At 39.0% G+C, this 18,446-nt stretch overlaps 1 protein-coding gene across 1 annotated transcript; it reads left to right on the top strand.

The window, feature by feature from the left end:
- Positions 1 to 705: 705 nt before the first annotated feature.
- Positions 706 to 17,985, top strand: LOC149280897 (SKI family transcriptional corepressor 2-like). Its single transcript, XM_089499994.1, has 7 exons — positions 706 to 2,454; positions 3,538 to 3,595; positions 5,067 to 5,141; positions 9,723 to 9,779; positions 11,386 to 11,484; positions 15,503 to 15,570; positions 17,923 to 17,985. The coding sequence occupies exons 1-7, from the start codon at positions 706 to 708 to the stop codon at positions 17,983 to 17,985; spliced, it is 2,169 nt and encodes a 722-aa protein (XP_089356120.1).
- The last annotated feature ends 461 nt before the right edge of the window (positions 17,986 to 18,446 follow it).

Genomic DNA, 18,446 nt, shown 5'->3' with positions numbered 1-18,446 from the left:
ACATTTTTTTTGAATTTTTTTTTGGTATTAACCAGGTTAAAAGGTTAATGGTTTGGGGCAGTATTACAATAAATTAGTCTCCATTATTAGTAATAGCAATAGGATTTAATCCATCATGCTATTGTGGCCTCAATATTTTAGAAATCTGTTTTTTTCCATTGAATTTCATCATTAAGCCTGTAACCAAATTTTAACATTAAGTAGGTTAATTGCACGTTAACTAAGAGTTAAATCACTTGGAACCTTTGCTTTCTAGAAGCCCTGTAGCAAGACATACAACACTGATTGTTAACAAATGTAAATTTTGTATTCATTGCTATGCTGCAGAAAATTCTACTTCATTTATAGTTTATTTAGCTAGAAATCTACCCGTTTATCTAGAACATTGTTAAAAATAAACACAATTAAAACATACTCTCTAGGATATTTCTTCTATTTAAGGGCATTTAATTTCTTCTTTTTTAATAGAAAAATCTATATATCTTTAATACCGGTTATTTATTGATTGTGTGCATAGGTTCTAAATGGAGAAATGTATTATTATTTGTGGGGAGTTTTGAAGAAGCCAATTCCTTGAAATAATTAATGACATCCTCTTTTTCATATGAGAAATAATGGCAACATATTTTATTTTATTCTGTTTTTCTTTTTTTCCAGTTAAGAAGAGGGCCGGGGAAAGCTGTTTGTGTCCGCGACCCCTAAGAAATGGCTACTAGTCCACTACCAGTAACCAGTGACATCTTGTTAGCATCTCCCCCCAGTTCCTACCAGCAAGACTCTCTGGGCCAGTCTAGGTCCAACAGCTCGAGTATGAAGCCAAACCAAGTCAGCCAGGTTATACTCTATGGTATTCCCATCGTGTCGCTGGTCATTGATGGTCAAGAGAGGTTGTGTCTTGCCCAGATCTCCAATACCCTTCTTAAGAACTACAGTTACAACGAGATCCACAACCGAAGAGTAGCACTGGGTATCACTTGCGTACAATGCACTCCAGTCCAGTTGGAGATATTAAGGAGGGCAGGAGCTATGCCAATATCTTCAAGAAGGTGTGGGATGATAACCAAGAGGGAAGCCGAGAGACTGTGCAAATCTTTCCTGGGGGAGAACAGGCCCCCTAAACTTCCAGATAACTTTGCATTTGATGTCACCCATGAATGTGCGTGGGGCTGCAGAGGAAATTTCATCCCAGCCAGGTATAATAGTTCCCGGGCAAAATGCATCAAATGCACCTACTGCAACATGTACTTCTCACCAAATAAATTCATCTTCCACTCCCACCGCACCCCAGAGGCGAAATACACGCAGCCGGATGCTGCTAACTTCAACTCGTGGAGAAGACATTTAAAATTATCCGATAAGAGTCCTCCAGAAGAGATGATATTTGCCTGGGAAGATGTGAAAGCCATGTTCAATGGAGGGAGTCGCAAAAGAGCCTTAAGTCACGGACACTGCCATACTCTTTCTAGTGTTAAGCCATCCGGTGGGGTTCTGCCGCACATGATAGGGCAAGATCTCAACCAGAAGAGACCCAGGTTCGAGGAAGAGGAAGAGATAGAACCTTCCAACATTACCAACAAAACCCAACGCAGTTACCCTGTCATTCCAGTCCCCAGCAAAGGATTTGGCATGTTGCAAAAGTTCCCCGCAAGCACCCTTTTTCCAAGCCCTTACACCTTCCCGGCATTTGGCCTGTGTCAGAAAAAAGATGACAATGACTCGGTAAATGGCCAGAAGACAAGTGCGTTGTCGGGACTGTTCTGGCCTGGGAGAAAAGATGCATTTTACCCCCCTTTTTGTATGTTCTGGCCACCGAGAACCCCTGGTGGTCTCCCGGTCCCTACGTATCTCCAACCTCAACCCAGCGCCCTTACGTCCATCACAGACAACCCAACACTGAGACAGGCCTTCCTCGAGCTGTCTGACCAAAGTGACGGCAGCAACGTCAGCAACACTGGAGACAACCTGTTTGAGGCGGAATGTTCCAGCTCTCCGGTGACCAATGACATCAGGCCACCGTCCGAAACCAGAGCCAACATCTTGGACGCACCAACGTTCCCCATCAGAAAACAGAGCTACCATTCGGCTTTCAGGCCGGTGGTGAAAGATACAGAGAGCATTGCTAAGCTCCATGGGAATATGGAGGACTTCACTTCAGACAGACACGTTTCTCCAGGAACCAGCTGTAGCTACCAAAGCGACAGCTCGGACGAGGAACAAGAGGTGGACGTCGAGACGAACAAACAGCAAGACGATGAAGAAGAAGACAGCCTCAGTAGTCAATTTCTCCAAAGCAGAGGACTTACAGAAAACACAGAGAAAGCTTCCAAAGACAGATCTCCCTTCCCTAGGAACGAGACGCACGGGGAGAAAACCGAGAGCCTAGAAAATCACCATTCCACCCCAAAAGACTCGAGCATCTGTCATACATCATTGGAGGAGATCTGCTACAAAGATGTAAATAGGTTTCTAAGCTAATTATTATTATTTAAATGCAGCTGCGGGCTGAGCGGCCGGCGTAGGCATAATAAGATTGATAACGGAATGCCCTCCAGGAACGAAGCCTTTCGACGCGTTTAGCTTTTTAACACGACGCCACAGAGATCAAATGTTCAACATGCATATTAACCTTCTCTTCTTGGGCTTTTTACATATTTATGAACAAATACAGAGGGGGGGGACAAAGCGGCACGCGCTGTACAGTATAAACCTATTTGTTTCAAATAAAGAAAGTAGCGCATACAAAGTTTTATAATAATCTTGATTTTTTTTGTGTGTGCAATGAAGAGAATAGGAGGTCAAAGGGATTACAAAAAATAATGTTTTAAATTAATGGTGGGGTTCAAACATAAAATATAGAATTTTTATTAAAAAGACATGACCTCTACGAGTATGGTGGGGGTCATTTTTTAGATTTTTTTTATTTTAATTTTATTTTAATGTTTTTTATTAATTAAAACAAAAAAATATATAAAAAACCTACACAATAATAATAATACCGTATATTATTATAAGGGGCCACAAAAAAAAAATGGGGATTGCGTAATGTTTTTGCCGCTATAAAAAGTAGAACAATTTTCTGCGAAATATGTGTCTCCGCAGTAAAAAAAAAAAAAGTGTTAATATAAAAACTAAATGTACAAAAAAATTCCTAAAAAATGGGGTCGCGGATTATTTGAGAAATACATACGCGTTTCAAAATAGCTTTTTTTTTTTTTTAGATTTAAAAATAATTTTAAACCTTAAAACCACTGATTTGTCTTTCCCTTTTATGTTCCCCAAAAATGTGTTTTATTCTTATCAGGGATGCAAATACAAAAACCGAAGGGTTAACATGAGAGGGCAGAATGTGGCTTATGACACTTTTGTATCTGGTTCTCCCCTAGCGGAGGGGGCTTTAATGTAAAGCGTATTAGACGCATCCTACGTAGCGTTGGGGATGGAATATTTCAGGAAAGGTATAGAAATGCAACCGCTGCGCTACGGAATGTGCTGGCGCTATACAATCTAAATGTAATGTAACGTGTCTGTTTGTTGTAGCCACAGAAAAGCAAAGAAGACAGCAGCCCCAGCTTATCGAAAGAAGATTCATTCCAAGGTATTATTTCTCATTAATTCTTATAGAAATCGGTCAGCAGATCGGCCCCATTCGGCCCCCGTCTAGTCGCCCGTTTCTCCTGCTGTAAAGACTCGAACCTTAATCAGTCGTTGGTCTCGCTTTAGATTCAAGAGCCGTATGTCTACCCCATGCATGTTTACATTCCCTTACTGTTTTAGCCTCTTCTGCTGGGAGGCCGTTTCACTCATCCACTACCTTCTCAGTAAAGTAAGCCTTCCTTACCACCCATCAGAGCGTCTGGTGGTTCACTTCTGTAAAAAAAAGGTGCAAAAATACTTTTTTTTATCAGTTTAGGTGTTTAGTCTGCTTGTTGAAATTCTACATTTCTGCATTTGAACTGGTCTTGGAAAGAAAAAGATTATTTTAACACCAATTTCAGCCGTTCAGTCGCAGAACATAACAAGAAGGTTTATTCCGGATCGATGAGATTGATGGGAGTTATTCCCGATTACAAGTATTTCAATACAGCGAAAAAAACACGGGCCGATAATTATAGAACAAAAAGAGAAATCTATGGAGGTGCACAGAAAAAAAAAAACATGGCCTTTATTGCACCCCTGAAAAGCCAAAAGGGAGCTTAGATGGCACAGCCTGCTGGCAATCAAAGGGTTAACTGGATAGAGGTGAGAATTAGGCCTACAACGTTTGCTACGAGGAACAGCCTCCCAGCAGAAGTGGTAGAGGGTAATACAGTGAGGGAATATAAACATGCATGGGATAGACATACGGCTCCTGAATCTAAGACGAGACCAACGACTGATTAAGGTTTGAGTCTTTACAGCAGGAGAAACGAGCGACTAGACGGGGGCCGGATGGGGGCCGATCCACTGGCAACTTCTATGTTTCTTATGCCAGATCATCCAACCCCAGAATTCCTTAACAAAAAGTATAAGAAAATAAAAAAATGGCGTATTTGGTAAAGCTGATACTCTTTGGCTAAACATTCTGCGTTAGAGGGCAAGCCCTTCTTCTTCTGGCTGATTCTCTGAAAAGACCAAATTATCCTGAAACCCCCCCAATCTGATGTCACCATTACCAAATATCCATTTCTTTTTCCATGGCCAATATGGGATTCACATGAACTAACTTTAAGCATAAAAATATCATTTCGATATTTTCTTATTATATAATCTCTTATGATATGTCATAACATATTTAAAAATAAATATATCCATCCCTGAATATGTTACTTTTGAGAGGGGAGTAAATGGAACAGCCTCCCGACAGAGGTGGTAGAGGGTAATACAGTGAGGGGATTTAAACATGCATGGCATAGGCATACGGCTCCTGAATCTAAGACGAGACCAACGACTGATTAAGGTTTGAGAAGGAGAAACGGGCCGACTAGTTGGGGCCGAATGGGGCCGATCTGCCGGCAGAGTCTGTGTTTTTATTTTATTAATTAATATTTATTGATTTATTGATTATTTTCTACTGGTCCTCATTGCAGATAAGAGCAAAGAGATGCATTTCTACATAACGGATTCGGAACCATCTGGCGGCGAATTCTGGCGGCAGATCGCAGGTAGCGTGCTTTCTAATGACACATCCGACGCGCGTAGCCCAAAACATAAGTCTCTTTCGTAACGCGGTCGTAAGCCCGAGAATTCTAGAGCAAGGGAAATGAGACCCATTCTAATCAGATATTACACCGGGATAAACACATACGAAGGAGACAAATAAAAAAGAGCATTAACGGCAGCGGGATTATTAATTGCCGGGGAATGCATCAAAAAAAAAAAAAGGGGGATTTTTAGAAATCCGCACAATGAGAACGGCTCGGAACGCTAATAATTGAAACGTTTTCCTCGCAAACCTTCCATTAAAAAGGATCACCGTTTATTGCTTTTTTATATCTGTCAGAAAGACATTAAAGGTGTTTTACGACATCGCCGGCAACATTTATATTATCTCCATGATAATGATCTGCTACAGAAAATGTATAATACATTTACAAAAATTACATTATACAAATTAAATGAAACCACCTTTTTTTTTTTTTTTTTTTTTTTTTTTTCTTTTTCTTTTTACTGATTGCTAAATGTCTCCGAGGGCTCGGGAAGAACGTGATTAGAAGTTTTGATACTAAGTTGCCTAATGCGGCGTCTTAAGGAGAGGTTTTGCTTTCTTGGGAGAGAAAAAAAAAAAAAGAAGACGAAAAAAAATAAAAAAGGGAATCTAATTTTCCATTTATGTAATGCAAACCGCCTTGGCTTTGACTATTCACGGTTAATTGACTGTCAAACGAGGTTGTTATCCTCAGGCGATGTCTGCAAATTTGCCTGTCAAATGAGACAGAGAGAGCGCGGAACGGAGAGAGAGGGTGTGAGGAATACATGTAGCTGTTCACGGAACGCTGCGGAATAGAGAGAAAGGCCACGGGCTGATGGATAGTCAACTGGAACCACCGGGGTCCATGGAGAAGAAAGCCTCTCTTCTTCTTCATAATCATACAGAAGATCTAAAAACATGGACCATGTGGTCTTCTTTCCAGAAGAACTCAACTTCTCAATGAGACCTTCGTTGGAAAATATCTATGTGGTCCGTGTTTCGTGCCTACGTTGTGGTCGGAGGACATGGCCTTCTACTGGGTTTATTTGCTATGGATGTGATCAATATTCTACGTATCCCAATCAATAGCAAGTAAACCCAGAAGAAGACCATGTCCTCTGACCATGTTCTCAGGAGCTATATGCCTATCCCAGGCCTAGGCTCCTGAATCTAAGACGAGGCCAATGACTGATTAAGGTTTGAGTCTTTATGGCAGGAGAAACGGGCACACCAGACGGGGGCCGAATGGGGCCGATCTGACGTGGCAGGAGAACCTTCAGAGGTGCCACTCGGCGTGATTCACAGCTTGTATCCATAGCAGTCCAAAACAAAAGCCAAAATCCAAAACGGTGGGGTCAGAGAAGGTAGATTAGTCGGTTCTACCAGGTTTCTTCTTTGAGACCTTGACGTACTGCATTGGAATGTGATTTGTTGATGGTTGCCAAAGTCAACTGGTTATATCCATACTGGGAACATAAAAGGGGACCTGTCCGTTCTTCCTCAATCCTGCGTCTCACAGAAGCAGTGTTTCCAGATTAAAATAAGCAATGTCCCAAGATCTGCATGACCATTCCTACCTTTTAAGTTATCTCGTATCTCCCCCATTGTTAAGTTGCTGATTGTTGTTGATTGGTTCAAGCAGCCTTTTGCAAGGCTGGGAGAGAAGAGATGGACAATTCTGATTGGACAAGAAATTCAAATATCAGCATGGTGTGTGGCGACCCCACAATGGATCCTCTTTAATAATCTGTAGTGTCAGCATTTTTCAAAACAATAAGAGGGGAATGACATCATATTCTGGATCTTACTTTCTTTTAGAATGTATATTACCTGCCCAAAATGTATTACTTATCAAAGCCAATAGTTTAAAAACCAAGAACTATAGGGAGATCAGACGTACAAACTCCCCCATACATTAAGCAGCTGCTGCCTTTTAACCAGCATATTGTCTTAAAGCATAACTAGATTTGGTTACAATAATAACGTTAAGGAATAAAATTGTTAAAATGTATTTATTATTTTATGAAAAATTATTTAATTGTATTTATTTTATTTATTTTTTGTGGACAGAATACTCCACTCTCCGAATCTACCAATTTTGTGATATCTTTTAGAGAACCAGCCTTCAAAGAGAAGATATAGAGTAGAATTAAGCTTCAGAGACCTAGGTGGTCCCTTTTTTTTTGGCCTTTTTTGTTTAGTTTTTTCCCATATGTTATATAAAAGCCTTCGGTGACCCGGCCAACCAACGCCGTCCCGTTCAAAAGGCATTAGGATTCCACCAGCTGCAAAAGTTCCCAGATAAGAAGTCTTGGCAGGGTCTGCTGAGAACAACCCCTCAAAGACGTTATACAGTCCCCCAAAAAATACTATTAGATAATTATTTAAATATTAAGGTTTCCCCAGATTCAAAATAAAAATAAAAGTTTTGTTAGGTTTTCTTCTTTTCCAGAATATTATGATATAAAGTATTGTGTTGTAATACCAATACCCATAGGCTCTTATATCCAAAATACATTTATATTTTAGCAATTTTTGGGGGGAGTGATAAAGGGCCATTGGGGCACAGGAGTGATGGGAGTGATAAAGGGCCATTGGAACACAGGAGTGATGGGAGTGATAAAGAGCCATTGGAACACAGGAGTGATGGGAGTGATAAAGGGCCATTGGGACACAGGAGTGATGGGAGTGATAAAGGGCCATTGGGGCACAGGAGTGATGGGAGTGATAAAGGGCCATTGGAACACAGGAGTGATGGGAGTGATAAAGAGCCATTGGAACACAGGAGTGATGGGAGTGATAAAGGGCCATTGGAACACAGGAGTGATGAGAGTGATAAAGGGCCATTGGGACACAGGAGTGATGGGAGTGATAAAGGGCCATTGGGACACAGGAGTGATGGGAGTGATAAAGGGCCATTTGGACACAGGAGTGATGGGAGTGATAAAGGGCCATTGGGACACAGGAGTGATGGGAGTGTTAAAAGGCCGTTGGAACACAGGAGTGATGGGAGTGATAAAGGGCCATTGGAACACTGGAGTGATGGGAGTGATAAAGGGCCATTGGGACACAGGAGTGATGGGAGTGATAAAGGGCCGTTGGAACACAGGAGTGATGGGAGTGATAAAGGGCCATTGGAACACTGGAGTGATGGGAGTGATAAAGGGCCGTTGGAACACTGGAGTGATGGGAGTGATAAAGGGCCATTGGAACACAGGAGTGATGGGAGTGATAAAGGGCCATTGGAACACAGGAGTGATGGGAGTGATAAAGGGCCATTGGAACACTGGAGTGATGGGAGTGATAAAGGGCCTCTGTGCGCCTATGAAGAGATTCCATTAAAAATCAGCCGTTTCCAGCAACAATAGTCATTTACAACATTAACCCCGTCTGTGCTGGATTTCTGATCCATTTCATTTATTTTGATGGACAAAAGGTGCTTTTTTTCAAAAACAAGGACATTTCTAAGTGACCCCAAACTTTTTGGGCTCTAAGTAACAAGATTGAGAAGTGCCTATTTCTAATCCAAGCAATTCATTTAATTAAATAAAAAATGACAAATTTGATCTTGTAAAAGTCCATTTATCGGCTGGGATTCCACTGCTAGAATCAGTGGTCCCCGAAGAGATTGGGGGGGTCTATTCACTAAAGAGAAGAGATGAGCCCTAAAACTTTCCAGTGTCGAGGACAAACTCCTACAAAATACTTATAATAGAGGAGGTTCCTTAAAACGCCCCTTAATGATTAAAGTACACATTATACAGGGCCAACAGGAAAAGCTCTCCGGGGTTTGCTCTCCATATTGTTCTGTGATATGACGTGGTTAAACATGTAACGGTTCATTATTATTATTATTTATTGTTTTATATAGCGCCATCATATTCCGCGGGGCTGTACAATGGGGAGACAGGACGTAAAAAGAAAAAAAGTAACAAGAGCCAAGGAGGGCCTTGCCCAAAGAGCTTACAGTCGAGTGCAATCAAGTTTCCAACACATTTTGAAGTTATCACTTTCAGCAAATCATACATTTTACAGTTAAATATGTAAATAATAGTTTTGAGATTAAAATAATCAAAATCCAATCGGCCCCATTCGGCCCCTGTCCAGTCACCCCCTTCCCCTGCTGTAGAGACTCAAACCTTAATCAGTCGTTGGTCTCGTCTTATATTCAGGAGCCGTATGTCTACCACAGGCATGTTTAATACCCTCACTGTATTACCCTCTACCGCTTCTGCTGGGAGGCTGTTCCCTGTATCTACCATCCTCTCAGTAAACCCAGTAAACCCAGCATAAAATGCATAAAAGTCTATTTATATTCTGAGTAAGATAATGGTTAATCCGCCAAGCCAGCCCTGTAACCTCTTGCATGCCTGCGGCAAAATGTGTACTGAATGGGCTCTTAATCTGAAATTTATGTAGACATTTCACTACCCACGGAAATGTTTTAATCTTAAAAAAAGTCAATTACTCCGTGGCAATAAAAAGGGGACGAAATGGTAAGAAAATCCAAACGCAACGATCATAAAATTAAGCTGCTTTTCTTTATTTTCCGTAGGAGAGGCCAGTCAAGAAAACAGCACGCTGAAGAAAGATGTTGGAAATATGGGAAAAGGTAAAATTCTTTCCAAAATAGTTACATTTTCCTGTCTGGGAAGGGGGTCGCCCTATATAATTATATGTAGGGGACAAAGAGCTGTATATATATATATATATATATATATATATATATATATATGATGTGATCATCTTGGCCATAGTTATAAGACGCTTGCATAGCTCTTCACCCACCCCCCCCCCCAAAAAAAAAAAAATTAAATATATATTTATTTTCGGTTCAAAATACTAACTTTTAATCTCTTCATTAAGAGAAGAGAACGTTTTTGGATTTCGTAAAGTAGAATGTACAAGGATATGATGGATGGGATTCATCTAAAACTAGAGGGTGGTAGATAAGTGGAACAGCCTCCCAGCAGAAGTGGCAATACAGCGAGGGAATGTAAAGACGCATGGGATAGACATACGGCTCCTGAAGATGAGACCAAGGCTGATTAAGGTTTGAGTCTTTACAGCAGGAGAAAGGACTGGACGGGGGCCGAATGGGGCCGATCTGTGGGCAGATACATCGTATGTACCAGATGTGCATTACGTGGTCTCAGTCAAATAAAATTTTCTGAATGTTTCTGTGATGAGAAAACTAACCACAGGAACATTTTTGGATCATTTGTATAAAAATCCCACATATTCTTTTTGGGGTTTTTTTTATCTATATTTTTTTAGATATTTTGTTTTTATAAAATTGGTTATTTGTCCTAAACAAAAACCTCTAAACTCTCTAAAAACGAAATATAGATTATATTAGAAAGTATTTTTTTTGGTGCAAATGGTTGCCATGGCAATTAATGGAATGGATTGCAAAATGTATCATAATAAATATGATGCAAAAACCCCAAAGATCCCATCCAAGGTTCTGCTCCCACGGAGCCGACAAAAAGACCCAAAATTGGCAATTCGGAAGTATCAATAAACTTTTTTAGTTCCTCGAACCAAAACTAATTGTTCTAGAACCGTTCTTTACCACCCAGGCCAACGGACTCATGCATTTACAGCCCCTTATGTTTTATTCTCGGGGGGGGGGGGCAGAATTAACACGGTTCTACTTTTGGTCTGAATTATAAATATTTTGATACATTTTCACCGGGTTTCATTACCCTTAAAAACTCCTTTATTCTATTCCGGCGCACGAAGGAGATCCGACATAAAGCAATTTATGGCCGTCCCTAATTAACTTATAAATGAGCATCGTTTTTCGGATTAACCCCTGCATTGCCGAAAGGCACCAAGAAGCAGGGGGTTCTACACGCAGCCCCCTTACATCCATTAAAAAGGGTTATTTGTAAAGCCAGGTAGACGGCGGTCTTCTTGAACCAAGCAACGTATGAATAATAAATGCACCTGGGGTGGATATAATTGAGATGAATGCATTCTTATCAATCAATACATGACACGGTAATATAATACTTTAAAAATAATATATTGCATTCATTTATATTCATGGCTTTCTGCATTAAATCTATTCAGAGAAGATTTTTAAGCTCGCTGTGTTAGTCTCTCTACCACCTCTGCTGAGAGGCTGTTCCTCTCGGTAAAGTCCTTTGACGTGTCTCTGAGCCTCCTGCCTGTTTTAGTCAACCACTATTTTGTGTTTCTGTCTATTTCAGAAGAACTTCAGAAAGTTTTGTTTGAGCAAATAGATCTGAGGAGGCGACTGGAGCAGGAATTTCAGGTTTTAAAGGGGACTCCGTCTTTTCCTGTTTTCAGTAAGCATCATTTTCTCCTTAAAAACTCACTTTCACTCAATTTCATTACAATCTGCCACCAAAATTAGCCTTTCTGTATATATATATATTTTTTTTTTTTATTATTATTATTATTTATTTTTATTATTTATTTTTTTTTTTATGCAATTTTTACATTGGCTGGGTAGCCAGGTTTTACGCACAAGAGACAGGTGATTTAAGTAAAAAAAAAAAAACGATTTAATATTTAAATTTTAATTTAAAAAAAGTTAATAAAATATATCGGCTGTTTTTATTATTTAATATTTACATTTTGGCCACATATTGTCTTTTAAAAAGTAAAATTCATAACATTTATCCCAATATTTTCAAAAAATATTTTGCCTATTTTTCTTAGCATTTTTAATAAGCGTACTGAATTTATAATAAATTACACAATAATAATAATAATGATTTTATTTTTAAGTCTATACTGATTTTAAAATGCAATGAGATTTCTGGCATGAATACAATAATAAATTATTAGGATTTATCTTTAGTGCCAACAGATTTTGTCACACTTTTCAAATGGAAAAGAATACAAATGTATAATGACATTTAAATAATTGAAAACGAGACAGATTGTCCTACAAAAAGTATTTGGCAAAATTACTGGGAACAACACTTTTTTTTTTGGTTTTTTGGGGATCTCGTCACTTCCCAAACCTTCCCCTTAAATGTAGTCTATCCCAATTAGATGATGGTCGTACTATAACATAGTTGGTGTTTAATATTGTTATTGAAAGCGTTCCGTCTTAGAATGTTGGGGCGTGAATTTGTTAGGTGGTTCCAAAGATCTTCTAAGTAGCAGCTCAGATGTTCCGGGGGAGCCATTTGGCCGTGTTGTGCCTTTTATCAGGATCAATATATAAATATAAGATGAAGGTCAGGGTGGATTCTCTACGGGGGCGACCTTGGTGTCATTTTGAACCTTGTCTTTCTTTGAGTCGTGGGTGTGTAAGCAATCAGCCCCCCCCCCCCATTGGAAGGGTTTTCCTTCTTAGGTTTCTTGATGCTAACGTCACGGAGAGGCAACAAACGACCCACCAAAATATTCTGGAAGGTTCTTTGATCCCTAGAAGAAAAATACGGTCAAGGGCCGTACGATAATGGTGACCCCCCTCGTAAGCAGATATGTCTCAAAACACGTGAAATCAGTTATCTGAGGTTATGTTATGGAGCATAAGGCGGTTTTGCCAAAAATATAAGCCAGGGCTATGGTGGCAAGCGCTCTTGCGTGTAATAAATAGTCATTACCAGCTCATGTGATTAGTGCCAGCGTCCAAGCACCCAGTTCTGCGCCAAGAAGCCTTGGGTTTGGAGCCCCCTTTAAATCTTTTGGACCACCGGATGATATAGAATAGGCAAGACACAGTGTCATTAATTTCCTAAAGATTGGTTTATTGTGTAACAGATGATTTCTTACTCCACATTCTAATTTTTTTTTTAAAGAGTATACTTGAGCGCAGTTGAAAGGAACTCACTCTGTTGTCTAAATCATTATACAAAGGGTTAAAAATACATATCCTTTCCAGACCTGCTTAGGTTGTTTGCGAACCAAACCGATATATAATTTTATTTCCATCTGTCTTCTCCCGAGGGGCCGTCTAAAAGCTTCCGCGCTTGAGACAATGGGGCTTGTTGGGTTGTTTCCCGTTCTCTCCGATAATTCCGCGCGGCCGGTTAGAACCTTGGCCGTTTAATGTGTAGACTGCGGCCATGACGGCCATCAACCCCATTGTATGCAGGCTTTACACATACATTTACCGCGCATCCTGGAGCACACAGCCAATCAGCAACTGTTTCCTTGTTAAATAATTTCTATTCATTGGCTGCCTCCCACGACTCAGGGGCGGGGGGCACTTTTCTATTTAGATGGAAGTTTTACGTTGCTCTTCATGGGGGGATTAGGGAGATGTTTCGCTTGTCCTGCTCTTACATAATAATTTTATATTATATTTATATATTTTTTAAAAATGTGTATATATATATATATATTACATTAAAATAATTATTTTATATTATATTTATATATTTTTTAAAAATGTGTATATATATATATATTACATTAAAATAATTATTTTATATTATATTTATATATATTTTTTAAAATGTATACATATATATATATATATATATATATATTTATATTAAAATAATTTTTTTGGCCCTTTTTTTTTTTAGCAGAACGCTATCACCCAAACAATTTTTTTGTAAATAGAGAGTTTTTTCATTTGAAATTTTTTATGTATATTTTTATATTGATTATTATATAGGGTAATATTCCGTATTATTTTGGTGTGAATGCATATCAGAAAAAAAGTGTGTGGGGGGGGTTTTGCTCAAAATGTAACAGTATGACAAGTATTCTCATTATTAAAAAAATATTAATAATTATTTTGGCCCTTTATTTCTTTAGCAGAACGCTATCACCCACACAATAGTTTTGTAAATAGAGAGTTTTTTCATTTGACATTTTTTAATGTATTTATTTTTATATTGATTATCATAAAAGGTAATTTCCTTATTATTTTGGTGTGAATGCATGTAATAAAAAATAGGGGAGAGGGGTTTGCTCAAAATGTTACAGTATTAAAAGTATTCTCATTTAAAAAAATATATATATATTAATTTGTCCTCTTTACACCAGAGGTCATCTAATTTATTTCTAATTAATGTATTGAAATATATATATATATATATAAATAATTTTAATCCATTAATTTAATCACATTAATTATAATACATTCGTATATGTTTTGTTTTAGTATAAATCTGGAATTAAGTTTTTGGGTTTAAGTGTGAAGGGGCCGTACCCTCTATGATTAGGCTTTTAGTTTATGTTAAAGAAATTGACCAGTTTTTACTATTTTTGCAAACCTTTAGCGGGAAATTCTTGTGTGAATTAAATACCTAATGAACCTTTAAATGAGTAGAGCGACGGCCGCTAACCGATAAATACAAAGCGGTGGGAAGCATCGCTATTAATTCGTCTATAGAAACGAAATGTTTGGGACCTCTGGCAATAATTAGGTAAAAAGCAGGATTGCAAAGCATTTTACAAAGTAGAACGAGCCTCGCAGGTCTCCATGGAGTTCGAACATCGAATGCTTGGGGTCCAAGGTCCCAAATATTTGAGCCTCAATTATAAAACCTGGTGTCCTCACCCCACATAATCCAGAGAAATCCAGAGAAAAAAAGGAGGGCTATTTATGGCTTCACATTTTACTGCAAATGTTGGATAATTCAGGGATTATTTCACATTTTGCTGCAAATATTGGATCATTTCAGGATTATTTCACATTTTGCTTTAAATATTCAATAATTCAGGGCCATGGTGATATGAATGAGTTTTGGCACAGGATTTTTTTCAGGATGATGTTTTTAGTTTGCCTTCGTTTCGATGTTTTGGTGAAATCAGGCACAGGCAGGCTGTTGGACGGATGTTCACGCTTACACTGTGTTGATGATGAGCAGCTCCCTGTTACATGAACATCAGCCTTTAAGAAACCCTTCTTATCCCGTCTGCTTTCTGGATACCCTGCTTAGCAGACAATCTTTTCCATCGCCTGTTGAACCCTCGCGATGGATCGAATAATTTCACTCTTATTTGCTGGCTCAATACAATGACATATTACCCAACGCAGCGCTGGGTGTTTGAGCTCTACCACCAAGCACTGTCTATTATATAAGGTGACCCCAAGCAGAGCCAGATTCAAACCTTAATCAGTCGTTGGTCTCGTCTTAGATTCAGGAGCCGTATGCCTATCCCATGCATGTTTAAATTCCCTCACGGTATTACCCTCTACCACGTCTGCTGGGAGACTGTTCCACTTATCTACCACCCTCTAGTTTTAGATTATGACTTCTAAATGGTTTTAACATTTCTGCTATTTGTACCATAGAATAAGTCAGGTTTGCCTTAAAGTACACGCATGTTTGTTCATCAAATGTAGAGTTCATTTTAATTTTTAAATTAATTTAATTTTTTTTCCCTCAGATAATTTTCATGATCAAATGAAGCGGGAGCTGGCATACAGGGAAGAAATGGTTCAGCAGTTACAAATTGTAAGTTATATAAGATTTGTGTGATAATTGTTAACCTTATTTGCATGTGCCTACCCAGAATCCCTTGTGCCATGAGATTTCTGAGGGAAAAGCAAGCCTTCTGGCTTGTCTGGTGTCTGTAGATGAGTGTTTAATAATACTTATATATATATATATATATATATATATATATATATATATATATATATATATATAATGTATATATGTATGTGTGTGTGTATATGTGTATATATATATATATATATATATATTAAAGACGGCAGGAGAGTTCCAGCTAACGCCAGGGTCTAGCTAAGATTTGGTAAATGTGATTATAATGATAATAAACCACTTAGGCCTCATCCTGATTTAATTTAGAGCTATAAAGTGCTCAAACTCAAATGGCCAAAGATGACCACATTTGTTTTGGGGAAAGGTTAGAGATGTGGCTAAGGAGAACGGTTTTATTAAGACGGCTATTTATATAATTACTAAGGATAAGAATTGTGCGTTTTATTTACACTGTTTAACTTATAAAGCCGTTTCCTGCTGTTTCTATACACATTAATGGAGCTTTTAGGGCTGGCAGGGCTTCCCCAAGACATAATGCCGTCTGGGGCGAAGTTTACAATTATCTACCCTCCCTCCCTATTATCTACCCTACCCCCCCCCTTTGCAATTACCTTTCAGCAGTCCTGCGGCGAGTCTCCCTGCTACGCTGCAGTGTGCGCTGCTTTACTGCTGAGCACCGGAAATGACATCATTTTCCAGCGCTCAGCATTACAAGCCAGCACCGAGACCGAGCTAGAGGGCTCGCAGAGGAGAGAGAGGGGCGCCAAGGGGGTACTGAAAACTTCGCAAGCGAAAACCACTCGGCTCCCCTCTCTCTCCTCCTCTTAACCCCTTAATGACAAAGCCCGTACATGTACGGGCTCAAAATGTATTGTTTTCAATGGGTTTAGGGACCGCCCATTGTCCTTAAGGGGTTAAAAAAAAAGGGTGCTTGGGGCGGCAAAGTGCCGCCTCTTCAAAAGTGCCGCCTGGGACAATTGCCCCACTCGGCTCAATTGTAGGGCCGGCCCTGCTTTTAGGGCTGTAGAACCCTGCGATACCTTCATACCCAGCAAAGAATCTGACCTCCTAGAAAAAAGGGGCATCAGGGGAGGAAACACCACAAGCCCTCTGCTAGCAGTTATCTTAAGCCACACAGAAACCTGCCCTCCCTTCAGTTGATTTTATTTTTAAATCTTCTTTGGCATCCTAAGATCGCTTACCCCTAACTACTGCTTCAACAGACCTCCTACTCGGCCTTCTCTCCCCTCCTTTTGTTTCAATTACCCATACTTTGTTGCCACTTAATAAAAATAAGGTCATAATAATAATAATCATAATAATAATAATAATAAAAATAATAATAGTAATAATAGGGAAGGAGAACACACAGGGACTGTCTCTTTTAATTGGCGATGCTTGATACTTCTTACAGTCCCTACATTCAAAGGGTCTGACAAAACTAGAGCTGGCAGACAAAGACAAACATTACATTAGGGAGAGAGGACCTGGCTCGCAAGCTTACAATCAAGAGATCACGGGGTGTAGCAAGAAACATTTGACTTACTGGTTATGATCCCCATTGCACAGCACATATTAAATGAGTTTGTTTTGTATAGTCATTTGTCCTATACATTGTGCTAGATATGGGGCTGAGCCAAGCTTAGCAGAACTGGCTGTAGTAGTTCAGTGCTATGGCGCCATCTAGTGCTTACTTTAATTATGGCAGTTTCATCTGCAGAACCGTACACGCTCTGGTTACTTTATTATTATTATTATTATTTATCAGTATTATTATACTTATTATTATTATTATTTATCAGTATTATTATACTTATTATTATTATGATTATTATTATTATTATTATTTATTTGTTCAGTTTCAAAATTTCTACAGTAATTTTTATACATTAAAAGACAAACCTAGAACTGAAAGATTAAGGCAAATCAATATATTAGGTAAAGGGGAATCTGCTGGCTAGCATACATTACATTTATTAATTTAACTCCCCCAGATTCCATACCGGAGAAGGAGAAGATAAGCCGGGCTCCCGTGAGCTTACAATCTATTTCTCCTGGAGAAAGTACACTTATATATTTTATAATATATGATGCCATGCCTAATGCTCAGCTACTGGAAATGAATGTAGTATGACTTTGGGTTGAAAGATTCTCAAATGTCTGGAACATGGCACAATGTCACATTATTTTGGGAGGTTTTTAACTTAATACCGGTATTTAACTTTTTAGGTCTGTGTATCTTTGCAATGTTGAGTTATAGTTTTCAGAATTGACCGCTGTGTTGTTTCACATATTTTGCAGATCCCATATGCAGCCAGTTTAATACGGAAAGAAAAACTTGGCACACATCTCAGCAAGAGTTAAAAGGTAAATACATGGTTAAACCCAGAGCTTCTACTCCGCAAAATAATCTGTCATTGCCTTCTGTTTGAGCGGTTATTCAGGGCACTCGGTCAGAATAGTATCCAGAGATGTATGTTGGCAGACCTTGTTGGCTAGACCTTACCCAGGCGGAACACAGCATGGAAATTAAGCACCCAAGACGGCAATTTGTCCCCATTTGCCCCGCACTGAACATGCCGACTTAGACCTAGTCAGCCTGAGCTGGCAGATCCATCACCGGGTGTAGAGAAGAGAGAAATTAATTAAAGTAGGATTACATTCGTAATCATTTAAAGATATATTTAAATAAAAACATTGTAATAGAACACCGCGGAGTACTTCAGACGTAAATAGTATTCATATTAAAGTCATTTTAAGCGACATCTTTGGGCATCACCACCATCCAGACAATAAACTAAGAATAGAAAAGGAGCGGAAACGTT

This window comes from Sceloporus occidentalis, unplaced genomic scaffold (assembly GCF_023333645.1).
Source record: "Sceloporus occidentalis isolate IW3139 unplaced genomic scaffold, rSceOcc1.0.p SCAF_144, whole genome shotgun sequence".
NCBI lineage: Eukaryota > Metazoa > Chordata > Lepidosauria > Squamata > Phrynosomatidae > Sceloporus > Sceloporus occidentalis.
This window is presented reverse-complemented; position numbering and strand designations above follow the sequence as displayed.

Coding starts and splice junctions, on each gene's coding strand:
- LOC149280897 (XM_089499994.1), top strand. CDS start 706: ATGGCTACTAGTCCACTACCAGTAACCAGTGACATCTTGTTAGCATCT. Junction 2,455..3,537: donor AGGAGATCTGCTACAAAGAT/GTAAATAGGTTT, acceptor TGTTTGTTGTAG/CCACAGAAAAGCAAAGAAGA. Junction 15,571..17,922: donor TGGTTCAGCAGTTACAAATT/GTAAGTTATATA, acceptor CATATTTTGCAG/ATCCCATATGCAGCCAGTTT.